Source organism: Ictidomys tridecemlineatus, chromosome 4 (assembly GCF_052094955.1).
Source record: "Ictidomys tridecemlineatus isolate mIctTri1 chromosome 4, mIctTri1.hap1, whole genome shotgun sequence".
Classification (NCBI taxonomy): Eukaryota; Metazoa; Chordata; class Mammalia; order Rodentia; family Sciuridae; genus Ictidomys; species Ictidomys tridecemlineatus.
Genome location: NC_135480.1, coordinates 1,925,473 through 1,949,120, shown reverse-complemented (window position 1 = coordinate 1,949,120; position 23,648 = coordinate 1,925,473). Strand labels below are relative to the sequence as shown.

The following is a 23,648-nucleotide window of genomic DNA, read 5'->3' as shown; positions in this document are numbered from 1 at the left end:
ATGCCACAGACACCCCTATAATGCCCATGAGAAATTTTTGTGGGACTGGAAGCCATGGAAAATGATGATGAGGACTAGGATTGACTGGGCTTTATCCTTTTGGGCCCTCAGAAGCCTATGATTCAAATGCTTACAGGGAAAAAACCTATGGAATTTATGGTGAATGCTGGTGCTCACCATTTGACTGTGACCCAACCTGTGGAACTACATTCAAAGAAAGAGACCACAATTGTGGGGGCCCCAGGAAACAAAGCTCATCATCCTTTCCTGTTACCACAGCATTCAAATTTAGCAGGCCATGAAGTAGTTCATCAGTTCCTATACATGCCACATTTCCCAGTTCAATTAATAGATTGAGACCTGGTAGGAAAGCTCCAAGCCCAGAAAAATACTGATGCAAAAGGCCAGTCACTGGTATCATTGGGAAAACCTGAAGCAAGAATTTTAACCCTCACAATTCCCTGGAAAAAGGAGTGGCACCTCTTCAGCCTAGTAGAAACAGCACAACAGGAACCACATATCCCTTTCCTAATATAAGGAGTATGGACAGAGGCCAAGACACCTGGACTAGCTAAAAACTTTCTCTCAGTGGAGATGAAATTTAAACCTGAAGCCATACCAGTACACCTGAGATGACATCATATTCCTTAAAAGGCATAACTTGGAATTCAAAAATATTTGATCACACTTTTACAATGTGGAATTCTCAGAACTCACCAATTCCCATGAAACACACCTCTTATGCCTGTCCAGAAATCAGAAACTGATAAGTATTGGCCAGTCCAACATTTACATGCAGAAAATCAAGCCACAGTCACCTTACATCCTGTGGTCCCCAATCCACATAATCTCCCAAGTCTGCCCCTAGCTGAGGCAGGCTATTTCACATGTCTGAACCTTAAAGATGCCTTCTTCTGCACGCAACTTGTACCACAGAGTCAGCCACCCTTTGCCTTCCAATAAGGAGACTCCAATGGGAACAAGGGCCAATTGAACTGGACTAGGTTACCACAAGATTTCAAAACTCATTAACCATCTTTGGGATGGTAATGGCTTCTGACTAAAAGCCTTTCCTGCAAAACAATGTAAATGCACATTGTTCCAATATGTAGATGATCTGTTCCTGGCTGGAGCAACCAGAGAAGATGGCAAAAGAGGAACACAGTGCTACTCACTCCTATGTAAGGCTGGTTACAAAGTTTCAAAAAAGAAAGCCCAGACCTGTCAAGAAAAGTAAAGAACCTTGGTTTCTGTATGACTCGGGGACAGTGGCAACTGGGCTACAAGAGGAAACAAGTCACCTGCTCAATTCCTGACCCTTCAACCTGCTGTCAAATCAGAATCTTTGGTGCCACTTAATTCTGCTGTGTATGGATCCCCAACTATTCAGTTATGGTAAAACCTCTCTGTGAAGGCCCAAAAAGGAGGAGAACAGAATCTGTTGTTTAAGGGGCAAACAAAACAAAAGGTCTTTGAGGACACTAAAGAAGCACTCACCAATGCACCTGGACTAGGACTCCCTGACCTCACAAAGCCTTCTTCCTGTATGTCCATGAATGGTATGGAATAGCTGTAGGGGTCCTGACTCAAATGCTGGGAACATGGCACATCCAGTGGCCTAGCTATCTAATCAGCTGAACTCCATATGTGGCCCAAGCTGGCCACCTTGCTATGGTGCCTTGCAGCCATGGTCCTTCTTGTGTTGAAAGCTAATAAACTGTCTATAAAACAAGAATGAGGTGTTCATGTTCTTCATTAATTTTGACATTATCAGAGTAAAAAGGATAATGTTGGCTGAATAACAAAAGAATTGTCAGTTACATTGGGTGAGAAAGCAAACCTTTTTCTTAAGATGGCAGCTGATGCTTAAGATGGTCATCCAGATGCTAAGCTAGGATCTTCCACTGGGTAAGAGACTCTTTATGTAGTAAAGTTGTAATATATCTAAATTTTAAAAAAAAGAATATAATTAAGTGATAAAAATGTCTATATAAATGAAATGTAAATTTTAAAAGGTTTGTGTGTGATTAAGTTGGCTATACATAAGTAACACAATCAGTAAAATCTACTCAAGGTTTTTCTCTAAAGTCAAATATTAATGTATTGATATAAATCAAAGTTTAATATACTGTTGAAATGTCAAGGATTTCTTCAAATATTAATTTGCTCTTAACATTGAGTTTGTTTTTTTTACAATCTAGAGCAGTTAGTGTTAAAAATCAGGGTTTATATTGTTATTTTAGAGTATTGTACTAAATTACAGAGTCTAGATTTTTGTTTAAAAGCTAAACTTGATTAATATGTATACATCTATGTAATTATGACTCTGTTACACTTCTTTTTATATTAAATGTATTCCTATATTTCAGGTATAGAAGACTTTAAAGTAAAACATTTAATTTTGTTTTCTATGTTTATTTTATTAAGTGATGCTGAGTCAAACCCAGGGCCTCCCTCACACATGTTAGGTGAGCATTCTACTGCTGAGCCACAACCCTGACAGTAAAAGTTTTGAAAGAACATTTTATCAAGCTAGTGGCCTCCAAACTAAAGTTGTCTCTAATGGTAATTTTAGACTTATAAGGATAACAAATTTGGGGAGGGATTTATTTATATTATTTAATATTCTGTAACCGAACATAAACCTTATGTTACTTGTTACACTAGGATAAAAATGTAAATGTATTTCTAAAAGATAATGAGGGACTGATCTACTTAAAGATTAATCTTGTAAAACATGAAAATGTTTTGCCACTTTTTTCAAAAAAAGAAAGTTAAACCTCTCTTAGCCTTCCTTTAATCCTTATTACAGATAATGTCATATTGTGTTAACTAACACAATAAGTTAGGCCAAACTCGTCTCACTTAATGTTTTATTCAAAAGATTGATATTTATTTTAAAGATTTCTGTGGTCAAAACATATGATATAATCCATAACTCAGCTAAGGTTTAAAATTATGTACAAACTAATTTTTTTTTACTCTTGTTAATTTCAAGAGTTTTTACTCTTGTTAATTTCCTTTTTAATTTTCCTTTTAAACTTTAACTGCTATATATTAGTGCCTTACAAAAGTAAAATTTCAAAGATAACAACCTAAATTAATTTGAAATATAAGGCCATCATCTATAGACAGATAGTATACAATGCTAAATTCTAGTACTAATAGAGACTCCAATTAAATAAAAGAGTTAAAGATGACTGTAAAGTTATAAACATTAAAGTTAAAGCCCAGTACTCTTACTTTAAGACTGGATTGCTGGATATTTAAGATCAAGGCTTAAAGATTAAGGTTAAAAAAAATGGGGTGAGGAGCAAGAAACCCAATACTTAGCTCTTGCCCTCTGAGTCAGCTTGAACCCAGGAACAAGGGAAATTCTCTAGGAGCTTTGCAACTATGGGCCACATGACCTCCAAATCAGGGGGATTACTGGAACCTTAGAAAAGAAATCTCATCAGTATACACACTGTGAAAAAGGAGAGTCATTGGAAAAGAGAGATATCCCTGGTATTTCCAAGGGAAGCCACATGGTCAGTGAGGCCTTGACTTATCCTGGTAGATGGCATTAACAGAGCTAAACAGCTGCTCATTAGTTCCCCAACAGAGACCCCAAGAGAACTCACTCAGCTGACTCTTAGTGATAGATAAGAACAAGTTCACTTTGACCAGCTTGATCTTGAATATCTAACAAATACACTTAAAATGAAAACAGAGGTCATTCCAATAAAAAGATATTTTACAAAAATCAGGTGGCATTAAGTAGCTTAACTAAATGTTGTGTTTATATTCTTGATAACTCTGACCAGGTTAAAGATTTATATTACTAAATTTAGCTTTGTCCTCTCTGGCCTTTTAGGCCTTATTATAAGGACAACTTCTCAGCTCTGACACCTCCTTGTGAGAGATTATTGATTTCTATCATCTTCGTGATATTCATTGACATGTTCCAGATGATGAGACATTTATCTTGTATTAATCTCATATCAGCACTCATGTCTTTATCTTTCTTTCATAGACCCATGCCCTGTCCAGTCTCATGACTAAATACTCAAGGTCACTCCAGGTGAACTGGGCTGCACAAAATAACCACATAGAGGTAGAGAAATACCTTTTTCTTGGGGTTCTGTGATGGCTCCTGCAACCTTGGGGTCTGTGGAAAGAGAGAGAGGAGCACTTGCTGAACCCTTTCATTGTGAAGAAGCCATTCAAATGAGGCAAAGCATAGGATTATAAGAGAACAAGTGAGTGTAATTCAACTGCTGCCCACCTCGGCAGCTGAACTTAAGGTCACTCATCTGAATTTCCAGGGACACCAAAGAAAAATAACACATAATTTACCTTTAATCAAGCTTCAGGATGCGTTCTCCACTCTCTGCCTCAGGCTCCACAAATGGGAGAGCAAGAGAAAGTCAAGAGAAGCTGATGAGAGAGAATGAGCATATTGAGAAGTGGGCTTTTATTGGGGGACCCTCATTCTTAGAAAGTTCCATTCAAAAAAGGTCAGAGTGGCAGAGTTACATAGGCTAGGTGAATGTAATTTGACCCAAAGGGTCACGGGGTGACATGCCTATGTCTGATGATGTGCCCTCTAACTTCCAAGACCCAGGCAATGTCCAATACTATGTTACGTAGTGCCCGTCAAACTGTCTCCCCTCCAGGATGGAAGGAGCAGATCATTCAGAGTGGCTCCCCACACTCAACAATTCTGGGTTCCACCTACTCCTAGGGTTACTCCCAGGACCACACCTTATTATCCAACCATGAGAAAAGATGGAGTACCAGTCATGGCACTGCTGCCCCACACTACAGTGATCTTTCAGACCCCCATGGTTCATCAGGAATAAAGATGTCTGAATTTGGAGTGGCTACCCACAAATTTCCTCTTTCTTAATATTTATAGGCAATTGGGGTATTACATGTTTTAGTCACTGCATTATTGGTCCAAGGTCATCATAATCTACTATTGAAACACAAAAGGAATTAGTAGAAAACATATCATTTCAATAATATAGTCAACTTGCAAGATCCAGGTTATTATTATTACTCTGACAAACACTCATCAGAAGATTTTTAATCTTTTCTCAATTTTTTTACTGGGAAGCACTGCATTTGGCCATAGTAACACAGACGTATTTAATTGGCATGGCATTTAAGCCTATCCACAAACCATAGAGCAGAAGGCTCATTTGGATTATTCAGGATACTGTCTTCTAGAGCATTTTAACTTAGTTCCAATTCTTCCATCAGAACTTATCTGACTATGAAGGATCTTAGAAGTGATTTAAATCAAATCTTAAGAAAATTCACATATTCTAAGTTTAAAACATAGCCATAAGACTATAATTATAGAAGCAAGGAATGATATTTAATGTAGTCACTTCAAGGATCATGAGATCAGGAGCTTGCCTAGGTCTGGTTAATTGACATGCACCTGTTTCAAAGCCTGAATGTTAACTTAAGCATATTATATCTCTGAAATATTAGCTATCAATAACTAGTGACACAATAATAATAGTTGTATTCTTAAAGGCTACAGGATATTCATCATCCTTTCAGTTAATTCTCACATTTAAGGAGGTTTTTAGGTCTGTCAGTAATGTAAATATTTTGAAGGTAGAAGTCAAACATCAAAACATCCTTTTGGGTGCCAACTCACTGATGGTTAGATTATTACCAATAAACTTCCAAGGGTTATGGCATCCTTGCATAATTAGCTTTGTCAATTCTGGGAGACCAGTCTAAAATATATCCATTATTTCTAGATATCTTGTGTTGCACTGGCAATCTAAACACTTAGGAAAAGTGTCAATTCCAATTGTAGAATGAATAGGAGAATAATATGTTGGTGGATATCTTATGTAAATAACTGGCCTGTATAGAAAAAAATATATATTTTAACAATCTTTTTGACACTTGTCCAGAAAAGTAAGTATAGTCTTAACTTTTAAGGACCAGCATGATTGGCTGGTTGAGGTTTCCTATATGCTGTCTTTTTCTCAAAAGACACTCCCAGAAAACCTGTTTACCATAATATCAACATATAGGAATAATTGAACATTACAGTCAGTACAAGTAATCTAGTTCATGGGTGTACTTTCCAGTCCACACTTAAAGGCACATTAAAGGTGGACCTGAGAAATGGGTCTATAGAAATCTCTTCATAATTTTTACTTGCATAATAAGCTCATGAAGTTGCATGGCTCTAAATTCTGCAGTTGGGAGATTTACCTTACTATTTCAGGTTTTTCAGTCATTTTCATGATGAGAAGTTTGAACTCTCCTGTGAAATCTGATTTAATTCACTGAATCATGTTGAGTAACAATAAAACTCTCAGTACTACAATTTAAGAAAAATTTTTTAAATACTTGTAAGATCTAGTGTGTGCTTCTGGGGTTCTATTTTTTCCCTTTTTTATTTAAAATGATGGTATAAATCATAATATCAGTAATTTAAATTATAGGAAGCCCTAAATCTCTTCTTGAGAGAAGTGTCCAAAATATCTCTATATCTCAGAATATTATCCTTTAAATAGGTGTCTCTTAATTGTCTTCAGAAAATATGATTAAGCTTACTTCCCAGTGTAGGGAGTAGTATGTACATCTTATCATTTTTTGATAAATAATAGGTCCAATCAAAGAACTTATATAATACCAATGAATTTCCAACAAAGTTTGCAAACTTCATTGCTCTAAACCAATGTATGGCTTTAGTTTGGAGAACATCAATGTTCTCCCAAATCTCACAACAATCCAGCAAAAAAAAAAAAAAAAAAAAGGTAATTTGTGAATTTCAGCAGGGTCTTTGAATCAATTAAATTTAGTCTTGAAGGAGAATTGTCAAATTTGGAATCTAAGTCAGTAGTTTAATATATTTAGTGTTTAATCAAGGATGTGAATTTATTTACTAAAATTAATCCTTACTGTAACAACAAGAATCATTACACAATAAAAATCTTCTTTAAAGGAAATACATTTAACATTTTAATAGGTCTTTATTATGTCAAAACATGGATAAAATCTTAGCTCACTTCAGCATAGTAAAATCAAGAAAATAGCCTGAAATACTCTTGAATTAGTTAAAATTTTTATAGTCAGTCCAGTTCATATAAATCTCTTTTTCAATTGTTTTAACTCTCTATATCATCTGTCTACATAATGACATACAGATTATCCTTTTTAGGAAAACACTTTTTATCATTAAAATTCAAAATACAAAGACCTTGTTTTACCCAAAGATGATTCATTTCTTCCTCTTAGGACCTTCAATGTGTGCTTCCTCTCTGTGGAAGTATCTTCTTTTCCTTTTAGAATTCTTCCTGGGTTTTTCCTTGAAACAATATTTGAAAACCTTAGAATCTAACAAATTATTGTACATTGATATGAAGAAATACCTCAATGAAAATATAATTAAAACCACTGTATAACTCTGTAGACAGAATTAATTATATTTGTTTATTAACTTATAGAGTTTGTACAATATTTGAGAGTTGATATACTTGATAGTTGTATTATCTCCTGGAAGCAAACTTATAGTAAAATACATTTATCTCAAATACATGTAACTAAAAGGCAGAGCATCAGAAAAATGAATGTTTAAGTAATATATAAATTATGTGTATTCTGAGGAAGAAAAACTATTAGATAACTATAAACTAAATAATCAATTATACATATATGCTAATTTTTTAATGAATTAACAACTATAGGTTATCCAAATCCCTAGAAAAATATGTATTAAAAATAAGGGCATAACTGATAATTGAATTAACTTTATGCAACCACGTGGTTCTTATGATATTTGGATACATTTTAATTTTTCTTAGATTATATTGTTTTATATTTCTGCTATAACATATTAAGATCCTTCTGTATACATTTACTTATGTCTTCTATTTATATACTCAGGTATGAGAATGAGGATTCTTTGATTATCACAGAGACATTGCCAGCTTTAGTTCCTAAGACAAGCAAATGCTTCTTCATAACCTTCAAAATTAAAAGCAAAATATAAAGAAGCTTATATATTTTGTATAAGTGTTACATTATCTCTGTAATTTTTCTTAAAATACAGCTATAAAGAAAAGAATTGGTAAGTTACCTTAGAAACTTTGAAAAAGTTACGCTCAGGGATGCAATGTAGAAGCATGTGGAATTAAATTTTGTCTAAAAAAGATCTTTTACTAGTATTTATAGGTGGATATTTTTTAAAATGCAGTCTCTGTGCAGCTCCTGGTAGCAGGGATAAAACAGGAAGTACAGGTTAGTGGCTGGAAAGTGGGACCAGAAGTCCTGTCTGAGTGACAGTGAAAGGACCAATGGGAAGCCGGGAAAATACAGTAGGCAGGACCAGGAAATCTCTGGGCCTTCCAGGCTTCCTGTTGTTACCTTGGTGATGAAAACCACAGGGACCAGCTGCTCATTGTCTGGGGCAAAGGCTCCCTGAGCTTCCCTGGCCACTTGCATTCCATTTGATTTGTTTGTATTTTCTGCAGCTGGGGAGGATCCTAGGGTGGGAGGCAGCTTGCCTTGTCTCTGCTCCCTGTGCTTGATGCAGCTGGTGTTCTTCTGTCTTTTCTATTTTCCCTTGCAGCATGTGGGACTTTAAAATGTGTGTTTTAACAGCAGATGCCAGTATTACTATCAGATCTTAAGGCAGTTTGCGTTTGGCACCTAGTTCAGGTTGTTTAAGGGTTAAAAGCACTGCTGGTGGTGGGTCTAGTTACAGACCCCATTATAGAACAGTGGCTAAAGTCTTTTGATTCTGATGTGGTAGGTCAAGAATGTAGCAAAGAGGTTCAGAATAACCTGTCTGAGTATTCACAAAAACAATAGAAAAATAAAATTCATTTCACTACATGTAAAGAATCCTTGTATCAATTCTCATCACAAATTCCTTCTTTCCTTTTTCTCACTCTCTAAGCACAGACTTCTAGTACATAAGCCCCCCAAAAAATGTTACCTAATATTTTACAATATAAAGATTCATAAAAACAGTTCAAAAAAGTCCACAGAAGTGCTTTGCCCATGGGAGAGGACTGAACTTAACAACATATCCCATTAGTCATCTTAATAATTCTTTACATTTGTTTAGAGTCTCTAGAATCATAAAAATTATTTTTTTCTCTTTCTAAAGGCAAAATATTCCCAAATATTAAAAGTATAATGTCACATTTTTTCTTCTAATTCACTTACTTTCTACAATTCAGCCCACAATAAGACCAAGACATGATCCATGGCACTACCATGCCAGACTACAGTAATCTTTCAGATCCCTGTGGTGCATCAGTACTTAAAGGTGCATGCATTTGGAGTGGCTCCCCACAACATCCTGCACAGGTGATGGAATTTGGGGTTTCTTTTGCATCAAGCAGTCTAGCTGGGAAATACAGCCAAGAAAAGAAGGCAGCAGAAAAACCACACTACACAGAAAGTAATTTTGAAAAGCAGGGTGGGATGGCTCTTTGGCCTTACAAATCAAGCTTCCACACTGAAAAGAGAGAGTCCAAATTTGCTTTATTATGTCTGGAGAAACTTCAAAGATTTTCCATACAATATTCTTCTGCCAAATAAGGTAGAAGGTGGGCTGTCCAGGCCCAGTGGCTCATACCTAATTCTGAAGCTACAAGAGCAACCCCTTCAGCCAAGGTAAGACTGAAGTCACTTGCATTGCATAATTCATGAAGTGGGAGAAGCCACAAAATGACTTGCAATGCCAAACCAAAATCTCCCTGGCTCAAGGCCAAGTGAAGTCACTAAATAGCTCAGGAGTGGCTTCCCACATCCACCTCAAGATGACTTTACAACCTGTTCTTCCCAAATCAGACTTTTACCATGGACATCTTGACCCACCTATCTCTAATAGGGGACTCCAACTGCTTGTCCCACTACCATGATGCCCATTATAACCTTACCCACAAGAGTGATCCTCCCCCTTTTTCTTACAGCAGCAAGGAGTCCCTAGAATTAGATAGGGAAATAAAATAAAAAATTCAGTTAGTGTAGAGAGGTAATTGGGTCAGATCACAAAAAAATGGAAACTGATGTGGGTCCAAAAAGTTGGAGTCCACCTCTGGAGGATTAAAATGTTCGAACTCCAGAGCCCTTCCTCCATTCTATCTAAGATAGCATACTCCTGTTTCAACCTGTTTTTAAGTCTCTTCAACAGGTTCAACCTGAAGCTTATCAGTTCCTTGGAGAGAAGAAACCACAAGAGACCATTAATTTCCAACACCCATTCCAGACAGAAGACTATATCGACAGCACAATGGAGTCTCCTAAAAAATTAATTAATTAATTTTAAAAAAGAAGAAAGAAAGAAAAAAAAAGAGCAAATAGCCCTAAGAGGCCTCAACCACCCTCTAAATATAAGAATAAAACATGTTGCTCATGTTTTGTCTATTACTCAGACTGTTTTATAAAACCCTAGCTACTAAAATAACATATTTTGTCAGTCAAATTATCATATTTGTTTGGCAATTACAACCTCTTCCTGGATTCAGAGATAAATCAAAGGTTTGATTGTTTCTAGATAAAACTGGAAAATTATGGACCAAGCTACATGTGTCTTGATTAGACAAACTTCATTCTACCTTAGACTCCATTTCATATAAGAAAGATTTGTTCTGTGAGAAACCTCTGCCTCTACCACCTCCTGCCAACCACACACTGTTTGGCAAGCCATAGTGGTTGAAAAATGTTTTTCTTATTCTTAAAGATTGTATTATCAAGAAATACAGTTGTAAGATGCTCGCTTTTAGTTGATATTTCTCATGGGAAGTGCACTGAACACTGAACTGGGTTATTCTGACCCACCTACTATATAGCTATGGTTTTGAATTACTGGTAGATTGCAGGTTGCAGGGCTACAAAAGAGATATCCTACTTTCTGCAAGGGGTTGAGATGTGCAGTGACAATGTTGTCAGTGGCCCTTGGCCAAACAGTGAATAAATGTCCATGTCTTCCTTTAAGTCTCATCCAGTGATATATCTAGAACATGCCACAACACAAGGCTCTGCTATTCACTAAATCAGATCCAGAGGCCATAAGCCTCATTAATGACCTGGAAAAGCCCTGAATTCCAGTGATACACTGGGAAAAGCTCTGAACACCAATTAGACACCAGTAAAGGCCTGAATGCCAAGAGACATTTTTGAAGGCCTTTAAATCACACAAAATTATGAAAAGCATTTGAGTATCCCTGAAATACTATGGACAACACTGAATCATAAGCAAATTCTGGAGATAGTCCTGAAAACTACCAATACACTGTGGAAGGTAATGAGTCCCACTAAATAATATGTAAAAGCCTTCAGTTTCATTGTTGAACAGCAAAAAAATAAGGGGAATTGGGGAAAGGTCCACAAACACATTTGGAGTTGATGGAGGCCCGAAACCCCACTGACAAGCTACTAAAGGTTTTTGCTCTCACAGAAGAACTGGGGGAAAATATAAGACCAAATCATACCTGAGGCCTAAAAAAAAAACCCAGAAAATACTCTGAGGTCTGATAAGCCATTGAAGTGAACACTGAGCCAGACTGAGACTCTGGAGAAATCCCTGAGCTTCCACTAAAAAACATAGAGTAGCCCTGAGTACAACTGACAGAGTGGGTAGGCCCTGAGTAACACTATGACAATGTGAATATCCCTGAGTTTCAATGACACACTAGGCAAGAAACTAATCCCCATTGAGACACTAGTGAAGGACAATATTTTCCAAGAAATTGGGGGAAAATATAAGCATTACTAGATATTGTGAAGCATAATAAAATCCACTGAAAGATTAAGGTAGGCCCCAGGCCTCAGTATGATACTTCGGAAGGATCTAACATTCAATTAAACACCAAGAATATCCTGAGCACCAGTGTGATGCCAGAAATGGCACTGAGCTCCACAGACACACAGAAAAAATCCCTGAGATTCAGTAAAAAATGTTGAAAGGCCCTGAATGCAATGTTTCCATTGGGAAGATTCAGTGTCACTCTGATGCTGGAAGAAACACTGAACATCAACTGATACTCTGAGAATAGCACTGAGCCTATGGGGAAAGTCAAGAAAACCAAGTAAAAAGGAGTCACTGTGGATGGCATTGAAGTCTAGAAAAGGCAATGAGACCTATTAAGACCCCAGGAAGGTACCTGAGCACAAGGTGATCATGGAAATGGTACTCATCTGACCTTACAACCTGTGAAGGTTATGAGACCACAAAGACTCCTAGAAAGGCTGTGAATACATCTGCCAACATAAGGAAGACATTTAGCATTCTTAAGACTCTTAAGAAATTTTAACACCACTGAGCAAAGAGAGATTAAAAGACTGAGACATTTATTGAAGCCATAAGCCTCTTGTAAGCATTGACAATAATTTGGGCACCAGGAAGAACATGTGGAGGTTTCTAAATTTGACTGAAATTTTGAGGAAGGCCGTGAGCCCTCCTGAGACCCTAGAGTAGGTCATGAGACACACTGACAAAAACAAAACAAAACAAATAAAAACAAAAGCCCCTGAGCTCCTCTGATATCATGAAGAAGGCCCTGAGTGTCAGGTAGACAATGGGGTACACCCTGGTCATCCGTGTAACCTAGGAAAACTATAGCTTCACTGATTCCTTGGAAAGGCAATGACACCAATATGACTATGAAGAAGGCCCTGGGAACAACTGTGACCCTGAGAATGACAATGCACTCCATGGAGGGCCTGGAAAAGGGGCTGAGATTTGCTGACACTGAACACAGTCTACCTTTGGGGAAATATTTAAGCTGAGGTGACACTCTGGAAATGGCACTGAACTTGACTGAGACACTGCAAAATATTCTGAGAAAACCTGAGGGGATGGTAATGGTAATGAGTCCCACTGAGGATTGGAGCAGTACTTTTGGCTCTGTGAAAATTTGGGGAACATACTGAACCACATTTAGATTCTGGGAATGTTCAAAAGATCCACTGAATGCCTGAGGAATGGAAGGAGAACACTGAGACTCTGGGAGACCACCCTGAACATAACTGTGACAATAGAGGAGACCATAAAACTCATTGAGATTCTGGGCAAGGAAAGAATCACACTCCCTTGATTGCATATGAAAGGCCATGGGATTCATACTGACCTGGAGAAGTTCTAAATTCCAGTGATTCACTGGGAAAATCTCTAAATCCCACTTAAACACCAGGGAATGCCTGAATTCTAAGACACACTTTTAAAGGCCTTTAAATCACACACTTGTTAAAAACATCTGAACACCCTTAAAATACTACAGATAGCCTTCTCTCTCACTGAGATCCTGGAGATAATTAAAAGAACTACTGATATACTATGGAAGTCATGGAGGCCCAGTAAAGAACAGAAGACAGCCGTGAGCTTTCTTTCTGAGTCTGAATCTCACTGAGACACAAGGATATCCTGGGAAAGGTCCACAAATAAACTTAGACCCTAGTGGAAGCCACAAAGCCCACTGAGAAGCCATTTCAGAACTTTAGCACACAGAAGTTCTTGGGGAAAATCTGAAAACCAATTATACCTGAGAACTCAAAATAAACTAACAAAACACCCCTAGAGAATTCTCTCCACCCAGTAAGTCATTGGGGAAAGCACTGAGTCAGAGTTAAACTTTGAAGAAAGCCCTGAGCTTACACTCAGAAAATGGAGTGGCCCAAATGCCACTGACACAGTGGGGAGGGAACTGAGCACAACTGTGACAATGGAAATATTTCCCTGTTACAATGACACACTGGGCAAGGCACTATTCCCCTTGGAGACACTAGTAAGAGCCATTATGTTTCCAGAAAACTGGGGAAGAGTCTAAGCACCACAATATATTGTGCACAGTTTCTAAACCTGCTGGAAGAAGAGGATAGATCCTAGGCCTCACCATGAAACTTAGAATTGCCCTGACATTAGTCAAACTCTTGGGACAATGGTGAGCACCACTGAGATGCTGGGATTGACACTTAGCTTCAGAGAGACCTTGGGTAATGCTCTGGGCTTTATTGAGAAACCCTGAATGTCCCTAACCCCAGTGATACCTTGGAGAACTCTCAGAACATCATTCTGAGGCTGGAAGAAGCACTGAACTTCACTGAGGCTCTGAGACTAGCACTGAGCTTCACGGGAAACCTGCAAACACAGAGAAAAGAAAAGGAGACTCTGGGGATGGCTCTGAAACTCGGTGAGCCCTGGAAAATGTGATGAGAACTATTGAGACCCTCAGTAAGGCTCTGAGCACATGGTGATCTTCGGAAGGTTGCTGAGCTGCAATGAGAGCCTGGGAAGGCAATGAGATCACTAAGACTTTTGGGAAGGTTGTGAATACATCTGTCAACTTAAGAATGGCTCTTAGCCTTCCAAAGACTTTGAGAAAAATTTTGAACACCACTGAGACAACCATGAATGAATTTGACAACTCTGTGAATCTTGTTGAGACCTTAGAGTTTCTAAACACTTGGAAATAATCTGAGCACAATGAAATCCATGTGGACCTCTCGAACAAGATTGAAATTCTGGAGAACACATTGAGTCCTCCTGAAACTCTAGGGTAGACCCTGAACTCCTCTGATACCCTGAAGAAGGTCCTCAGGATCACTAAGCTCTGGGGAAGGCCCTTAGCACCATTGTAACCTGGAAAGACTATAGCTTCACTGAGAGCCTGGAAAGAAAATGACACCACTCACACCCTGGAGAAGTTTCTGTGCACCACTGTGACCCTGGGAAATGCCCTGAGACTCAAAAAGATTCTGAACTGGCCTGAGCAACCCTGTGACCCTGGGAATAACACTGAACTCTACTGAGAACCTAGTAAAGCTGCTGAGATTTTCTGAGACCCTGGCAGAAACCCTGGACACAGTACCTTTGAGGAACTATCTAATTCCAGATGACACCCTGGGAATAGCACTTAATATGACTCAGACCCTGAAAAAGACCCTGAGAAACACTGAGAGCCTGGTAATGGCCATGAGATCCCCAGAGGCCCTAAGCAGGGCTTCTGGCTCTTTAAAAACCTGGGGGAACCTTCTGAACCACACTAAGATGCTGAGAATGTCTAAGTTCACCCCCTGAATACCCAAGGAAAAGAAAGATAACATTAAGACTCTGGGGAAAACACCCTGAGCATGACTGTGAAACTAGAGGAGACCATGAAACACACTGATGCCCTGGGCAAGGCGCCATACTCCATTGAATCAGTATGAAATATTGTGAGGCTCTTTAGAGATGTGCAAAATCTTTCAATTCCTGTGATACTCTGGGAAGAGTCCTGCACCCAAATTAGATACCTGTTAAGACTCTGAATGCTAAGAGACATAGCTCTGAGTCACATTGAATTTCAGTGTATCCTTAGCACTGTGGATGTTCTGTGGAAGGCACTGAGGGCCACTAATGAGCATGAGGAAGCCATGAGCTTCATTGTTGATCTCAAAAATCTCAGAGATTCAAGGAGACCCTGGGAAAGGTCCACAAGTCTTGTTATAGTTTTGATGTAAGATGTACTCCAAACCTTTACACATAAGACAATGCAAGAAGGTTTAGAGGAGAAATGATTGTGTCTTAAGAGCCTCAACATCCTCAGTGATTCAGTCCCCTCATTTGGATTAACGGAGTGGTCACTGAAGGCTGTTGAGGTGTGGCTGGAGGAGTTGGGACTTTTGGGGCATGATGTTCTGATATATATTTTGTATCTGGTGAATGGAGTTATCTTCTGATTTCTGTTGGACATGTGAGTTTCTTCCCTCTGCCACACTCTTTCACCATTGTCACTAGGGGAAAAAATTGTGATGTATGCAGTTGAGGGGAGGAGTAAAGAATGTCCACACTATCTGCTCCTTTCAATGCTTTATTCACTCAAATTACTCAATGAAACTTTATTTCATAGGTTTTTAATCAAGAAAATGACAATCCTTAATGCTAGGCCCCGCAATAGACATAATCAATTCACACCAAACAATTCTAGATTAATTAATTCACAGCAAACAGTTCTAGATTAATTCTAAGCACTGTAAAACACACTTAATCATGATAGTCTAATGATAGACATTTCCTCTGCAAGATAAGTTCAAAAGTTGTAAGACTTAGGCTTTAACTCCAGCAGATGCCCTCTCACTAGGACTAAGGTGATCAGGTCTGGAACCAAGGCAGGCTTTTCCTTGTGTGTTGTGGATGATCAGTTGAGGAGAGGGTCCCAGGGTGAAGATGTGGCTCTCACCAAGGTCCTGATAAGATGGTAGAGTCTGAGAGTGGTGAGGATCATGCAGAGGCTCAGAAAATGATGACAAGTGATGGGTCCTCATCAGGCTCTCCAACTTGAGTGCATCCTTGTTTTGCCTGGCTGAATTCCTGTTCATTTGCTCTATTATTTATACTAAATTTTGGAGCTTTTAACTACACTTTCAATCCTTATCAGCTACCACAAGATTTCTCAGTGACATCATTTGCCCTGGTGTCAGAAACATCTGGTCTGGTGGTCTCCACCCTGATGATCAGGACAGCCTGCCAGGGGCTTCATTCTTTATCAGGGTGAAGGGATGTAACTTGTTTGTGGCCATTCTGAAGGGCTCTTTGGGTGTGCCTGGTGAAACTGCAGGTTTTAGACAGGAGTTTTTAAAATGGTGTTGCTTAAGCTCAGGCCTAAGGCCATTCTAACCATGATGTCCTGCCTCACCTTAAGCTCTGAGGTCTGGACCCAGCCTTCTATGGACTAAGACCTCTGAATCCATGAGCCCTCAAATAAACTTTTTCTCCCCTGTGATAGTTCTGGTGGGTTATTTTAGTCACAGGAGTGGAAAGAGCTGACTAAAACAGACATTTGTCCAAGAAGTAATTTCTGTGACTAAGTACTTACTAAACTCATGTTTAATAAGCATTTTGAGCTTTTTGGAATTGGTGTAAGGAATTTTGAGATGTGTAGCTGTGCAGATGGAAATGCTTTAGATTGTCGTAAGCCAAGATTAATGGTGATTCTGGTGGAAGTTCAAAGGCCAGAATGGCAACAGTACACCGGTCAATAAAGATCAGGCTAAAGAGGATTTAGAAATAAAGTATTTTATTGGAATTTGGAGTCAAGGCCATTCTTGTTATTTCTTGTTATGTACTGGCTGAGAAGTGATTGCATTTTTCCCAGGTCCTGAGACTTTCAGTGGGGTTGGACTTTTTTTTTTTTTAGTTGTAGATGAACACAATACCTCTATTTTTATTTATTTATTTACTTATTTACTTATTTATTTATTTATTATTGATATGATGCTAAGGATTGAATCCTGTGCCTCACACATGCTAGGTTAGTGCTTTGCCACTGAGTCACAATCCTAGCCCCAGGAGTGACTTTCTTCTGTGGTGTAAGAAATGTCTAGGCAGCATAGCATTCAGGCTGTGACATAAATATGATACCTTTTAGCAAAATTTATTGTAATATTCAGGACAGAAAGCAGAGAAGAAATATTTGGAAAAATTTAACTTGAAAGTTTATAAAACTGAGGCTAAGGATGTTGCAGTTGTTCAAGTCATTCCACCACTACAAAAATGCTAAAGACTTTGAACAGAGAATAAGAAAAATGGTTTAAGGGCTTCTAAAAAAAATATCTGACAAGTCTACACTCCAAGCTCCTGGAGTCAAGGTGAGAAATTTCTTAATAAGAAACCAGAGGGGAAACCTTCTTAAGCCAAGGGGCCTAGAAAGTGTTTTCCACAGGCTCCACTACACAAACACTCAGAGGCTGCTGAAGCCAGGGTCCCTGGAGGCTTGGTTATTGCTCAATATGGAGGCAGACCTTGGGACCGATCATGAGGTTCTTGTTTTGCATGAATGCAGGATGCTTGAATTAGGGATTTATGGAGGGCTCTTCTTTGATCAAAGGAAGGCCTGGGGAGCCAAACAAAGTGCAACAGGATTGGAGTCCCTGCGGGCACCTGAGAAGTCAAAGCCTGCAGATATGAGGAGGAAACTGAAGCTGCAGTGGAGACAAACCTCCTCATTAAGAAATGCCAGTAACATGGACATCATTCTTGGAAAGCTGCAGGAATTGAGCAGAGACAAGCCCACAGAACAACCACTTGGGCTACAAGAAAGAAGGCCACAGGGGCAGGGATACACAAGACCTTAGGGAAGAACATCATGATGCCATGTGTTTCAGATGTGGACACAGAACTAGAGGACCTGTTTGACCAGCTGTATTTTGGTCTTCTTTGGATCCTATCCCTTCTTTCTATGACCCTAATTTTGTGAATGAAATGTTTACTTTGTACTCATTATATATTGGGTAATAGTAAATTGCTTTTCATTTTATAGAAGCTCACAATGAAAGATTGCATTGAGCCTCAGAGAAGACTTTAGACTTGAACTCTGAGCAGTCTTGGAATGTTGAGACCATGAAGACTCTTGGGAATAGACAAAATGTACTTTGCATTTTGAGATGGTTGTGAGCTTTTGGGGGCCAGGTATGGAATGCTATGTCTAGGATGTGGGGTATCCCACAAAATCTCACATGGGAGACAGTGCAAATGGTTCAGAGAAGAAATGATCGGGTCCTAAGAGCATTACTTCAATAAGGAATTAACTGAGTGATAACTGAAGGCTGGTAGGGTGTGACTGGAGAGGTAGGACATTGGGGACATTTATTTGGGGTACATATTTTATTTTTGTAGTTGTAGATGGACAGCAAGTCTTTATTTATTTTTATGTGGTGCTAAGGGTCAAACTCAGTACCTCATGTGTGCAAGGCAGGCACTCTGCCACTGAGCAACAGCCCCAGCCTGGGGTATATATTTTGTATCTTGTGAATGGAGTTTCCTCTCTCTACATCCTATTCATCCTGTGAGCTGCTGCACTCTTCCCTCATGATTTCCTGCTTCACCTTGAGCTCTGAGGAGTGGAGCCAGTCTTCTCTGCACTAAGACCTCTAAAACTGTGCGCCTTCAAATAATCTTTTCCTCCTACAGTTTTTTGTTCAGGTCCTTACATTAAACCAGCAAAAAAGCTGACTAAAACAACTCGACATAGATGCTAAAGAAGTCCCCAAACCCCACTGAGAAGCTGTTGAAGGCCTTTAGCCTCACGGAAGACCCAGGGACAAGAAAAAAAGAAAAAGAAAAAAACCCTGAAAGATTCTCTGAGCCCCTGTAAGCCATTGGGGTAAGCCACACTGAGACCCTACAGAAAGCCCTGAGCTCACACTAAGAAACATGTGGTGACCCTGAAATCCACTGACACTGCAGAAGGCCTGGAGCATCACAGTGATAATGGTAATCTCCCTGAGATTCTTGACATACTGGGCAAGAAATTATTCCCTACTGACACAGGTGAAATCCATTTTTTACCCAGGATACTCTGGAAGAATCTAAGTTCCACTAGAGAGTGTGCAGCATTCTTTAAGCCACTGAATCAGTAGGGTAGGCCCTAGGCCTCAATAAGACCCTTGGGAAGGCCCTGACACACAGTCAACCTCTAGGGAAGATGCTGAGCACCACTGTGATGCTTGGAATGGCACTTAGCTCCACAGAGACCCTGGGAAAGATCCTGGGATTTATTTAAAAAAAAAAAAAAAAAAAGCCTGAATCCAGTGATTTCTTTGGGAAGAGTCAGAGTCTTACTCTGAGGCTGGAAAAAGCACTGAGCAAAACTGACACTCTGAGAACAGCACTGAGCCTCATGGAGAACATGTAAAAGATCCTGAAGACAAAGAGGACTCTGAGGATGGCTCTGAAATCCATGAGCCCCAAAAACCAATAAGGCCTACTGAAACCATGTGAAGTCCCTGAGTGTAGTGGTGCCCCCTCCTCCACCAATGAAGCTTAATTAAGCTTCTCCAGGTACCTTCAACATATGTGCTCTTATTAAGAGAATATCAGAATAAATTCCTGCAAAAAAAAAAAAAAGCCCCAATGTGATTAGACTTCCTATGTCCTGTTACTCTGTCTTGTAAAAGCTAAGTTTGGCAAATAAACTTTGTAATGTTACTTCTGCTTTTGTGGTAAACCATATAACCTCTGACTAATTAAAAAGAAAGCACTCTCTATGAACTCAAAAAAAAATAGATACTTTTAGGTAAACTCCAGCAAAAGTGGAAATCCACGCCCCTCCTCCCAGTGGGTGTAAAGTTCAAAAAGTTTCTAGACTCATGGTTCAGTGGAGGAAATTTTAGGATATAGCCACACTCTGAACCAGCTGTCGCCAATAAACCTTCCTTCTGCTAATTTCTCTGGTGTGCAGCCTCATCTGTCCTGCATCATTTGGCAATCCACATGGGATGGAAATGGTGAAGTTGCCTCTCTTGTCTCTGGAGTCTGGGGTGTTGGAGGACATTGCCTCCCCTTAGCACACCACAGAGGCAACTCTACTGAAGGAGGAATGACTCACCTGACATCTCAGAGCTGCTACCTGAAGCACAACAGAACCCATAAGGATCCAAGAATAGGGAACGTGGAGCACCACCTGAACAAACAGGTAGGTCCCAGGTTCTTCAGTGGTGTCCCATCCGACTTCAACCAAGAGGCCCACGTAGGTGGAAGAGAGGCTTGTTCAACATATGACGGTCCTGAATAACCTCCAAAAGGAGTTGAAGCCAAAAAGGATCCAGGGAGTCACCTAATTAGTCTCTGTTTGGGGTCAGCAAACATAGGGGGAAAACATGACTCCGTTTTAGTTTGTGTAATATGGGGTTTTAAAAATATTGCTCTGACCATTGTAATGGCAAGATTACAGTAAATCACTGAGTATATCTTAAGCAGGAGGTGAAATATTTATTCAATAGCTGTTAGTCTGCATTTACCAGCTGATAGGCTAAGGGCAAGATTGTAAGTTTACACTCTTCGACCCCCTCCTAGGGTTAGAGTACAGCTTTATAGTCCAAAACCCACATTAATCATAAGAGGCTCTTTCTGTGATTCAAGCTAAACAAACAACATGATATCTAAAATCATAAGCAGAAGGGGAAGAAGATCAAATGACCCCCTTTGAATACCAGTTAAAGAATGGTTACTAATATCTAGACAATGTTTCTCTGACAGGGTACTATCCAAAAAAAAATGGGAACCAAAAAAAATTACATTGTATAAGAGCAGAAAACAATGTTTCTAATCAGGGTGTGCTAAGCAGGATCAGGATGGCAGAGGCAGAATTTTCTCATGGGAGAAGCATTTCTGACATGACATGGAGTCTCAGGATAAATGGAGTCTGTTTGATCATTGCTCATATAGCCTGGCCCATAACACCATGTCTGTGTGAAAGTGTAAATGAGATGAACAAGGGAAGAATTCAGACACGACCTAAGTACAAAGTGAGTGCTGAGTCCCAATTTATGGTTCCATGGAACCTCATACAGTCTGTGGCAGAACTGCACCAACCAACATGTAGGTGGAAGCTCCAGGTTGGGGGTTGACATGGACCCCCAAGGCTAAGAGAACCCTAAGACCCTGAGAAGAGAAAGTCTGGAGATGGATTAAGTGATTCTTGTCATAAGAGTGTGACACAGATGCAGAGTGGAACATGGTAAGCACATAAAGTAACTTAATCCTTTAAACCCATTGGAAAGTCTGTTGTAAAACATTAAGAAAGGTTTTAGGAGAGACTTTGGAGTGAAATTTACTCAGCAAAGTTGTGTTCTCTCTATGAATTAGAATGGCCAAGCTTAGGGGTGGGCAGCCCACCAGGAGGATCTTAATTAAAACTCTCATTGCTGAAGTCTTTTTAATAGTTGTTGGAACCCCTGGACACCCAGAACAGTTCCCTTGACTGCTGGAAAGAGACAATCTAGAAACACCTCCCTTGGTTGAGAGCCTGTCTAGATGGACAACCAAATTGATGTTAGCTCAGATTACACCAGTCTCTAAGACTCCCCACAAAAGGCAACTAAGCAGAGAAAATCTGACAAAAAAAGGCAGAGCAAGAACCAATTTTGTCCATTGAGTCAGAAGATAACCCACCTCCTTACATGCCACTCTACCCGACATTGCCAAGACCATCGAGTCAATGGGAAGTGCCCTCAGCCCCCTCATTTACAGAAACCACAGAATATGGCCCTTCAACACCAGCTCCTCCTTCCTCTATAAGGTCCTCAAGGCCAGAGGCTTCCCCAAGGAAAGATTCCTCCTCCACCTTGCAAGACCACCATGGGAACCCATCCTAAGACCAGAGCCACAACCAGCTGACACCTCTCCAGATGCCCCTGTGAGAGACTAGAGGACCTGCCTATGTTGACCAGGAGGAAATCATCTGAGGGGCATAAAGCATTCTTAAGTATCAGGCTTTCACCTCAAATTATCTCTAAAATTGAAAATACCATACCACCTCCTACAGAGAGAAACCTCAGACCATCATTGATATGATGCAATTCATCATCCAGACCCACTAACCTACCTGTATGTTATGGTTTGGATGTAAGGTGTCTTCCAAAAGCTCACATGTTAGATAATGCAAGAAGGTTCAGAGGAGAAATAGTTGGCATGTAATAGTCTTAACCCAGTTAATTATCTAATCACCTAATACAGATTAACTGAGTGATAACTAAAGTGGTAGGGTGTGGCTGGAGGGGGTGGGAATTGAGGTGTGTTTATATATATATATATATATATTTGTATCTCACAAGTGGAATCTCTCTCTCTCTCTCTCTCTGCTTACTGATCAATATGTGAACTGGGTCCCTCTGCCACATTCTTCTGCAATGATGTTCTGCCTCAACTGGAGCCCCAAGGAATGAACTCAGCCTTCTATTAACTGGGAGATCTGAAATTATAAGCCCTCAAATAAACTTTCCCTCTTTAAAAATTGTTCTGGTCAGATTTTTCAGTCACAGCAGCAAAATATCTGACTAAAACACTGGGGGAACTGCTTCCAGCTACTTCTTACTCTATTCAATACAGATGTGGGCAAATGGGTGACCCTTGTGCTTTAAAATGGCTAGAGAGATATGTCCCAGATGCACACGGCAACATCCAAGTCTATGCCCATGCCCAGTTCCCCAACACCAACTCAGGGTGGGACCCAAGAAAATATGAAAACCTCCAAAATATAAAGAGATATCAACAACCCCTCATAGGAGGCTTCAAAGAAGGCGAAGGAGAGCCCTAATCATGAACAAGGTGTCAGAAGTTCTCCAAAAGCCTGACAAAAGCCCCAGCCAGTTCTATGAACAACCTTGTGAAGCCTCTGACTCTTCACTCCCTTTGATCCTGAGGCACCAGACAACCAGCAGGTGGACAACACAATCGTTGTGGGACAGACTCAGAGTGACAGTCACCCAAACTACAGAACACTAGAGGGTTTTACTGGGAAGAATGCCAGTGAGCTGTTTGAAGTGGCCACCACAGTGTTGGTCAATCAAAACCAAGAGACCCAGCAAGAAGCAGACTGAAGGATGAAGAAGATGGTTTGTCCTTGCAGCTGCCCTTACTACAGACCCAGGAGTCACCCAAAGGGGCTCCCACCAGGACAAAGCCAAAACAAATACTAGAATCAGAACCAGATGCAGGGATGAAGGATGGTCTGGACCAACCTCCTCACCCAGAGACTAGGCTGAGACTAAACCAGTGCACCCACTGCCATCTAGAGGGCCACTGGAAAAATGAATGCCCCACACTGAAGAAAGTCAACTGGGATCTTGCTACTCCTTACCAGGATAAGTGAGACCAAGTCCTTCAAGGATGATACCAGCCCTACAAACGTGTCCCTCAT

The 23,648-nt window shown here is 39.8% G+C and overlaps 1 protein-coding gene across 32 annotated transcripts in view; it reads right to left on the bottom strand.

Annotated features, from left to right (window-relative positions):
* The window catches only part of LOC110597052 (uncharacterized), a 268,944-nt gene that overhangs the window by 163,428 nt on the left and 81,868 nt on the right, over nt 1-23,648 (bottom strand). For 21 of the 32 annotated variants that reach the window (XR_013437304.1, XR_013437306.1, XR_013437303.1 and 18 more), the window contains one exon: nt 7,230-7,327. The exons of 1 other annotated variant lie outside the window; for it this stretch is intronic. Coding sequence is in view for 4 of the 31 variants with exons in the window: in XM_078045356.1 (XP_077901482.1) it covers nt 4,109-4,150; nt 7,230-7,325 (138 nt within the window). In the remaining 27 variants the exon portion in view is untranslated. Of the gene's footprint in view, nt 1-1,840; nt 1,945-4,108; nt 4,151-4,338; nt 4,420-7,219; nt 7,328-8,098; nt 9,958-15,808; nt 19,838-20,336; nt 20,576-23,648 lie in introns of those variants that run through there. 10 more of the 32 variants (XM_078045356.1, XM_078045353.1, XM_078045354.1 and 7 more) reach the window with 7 other exon arrangements.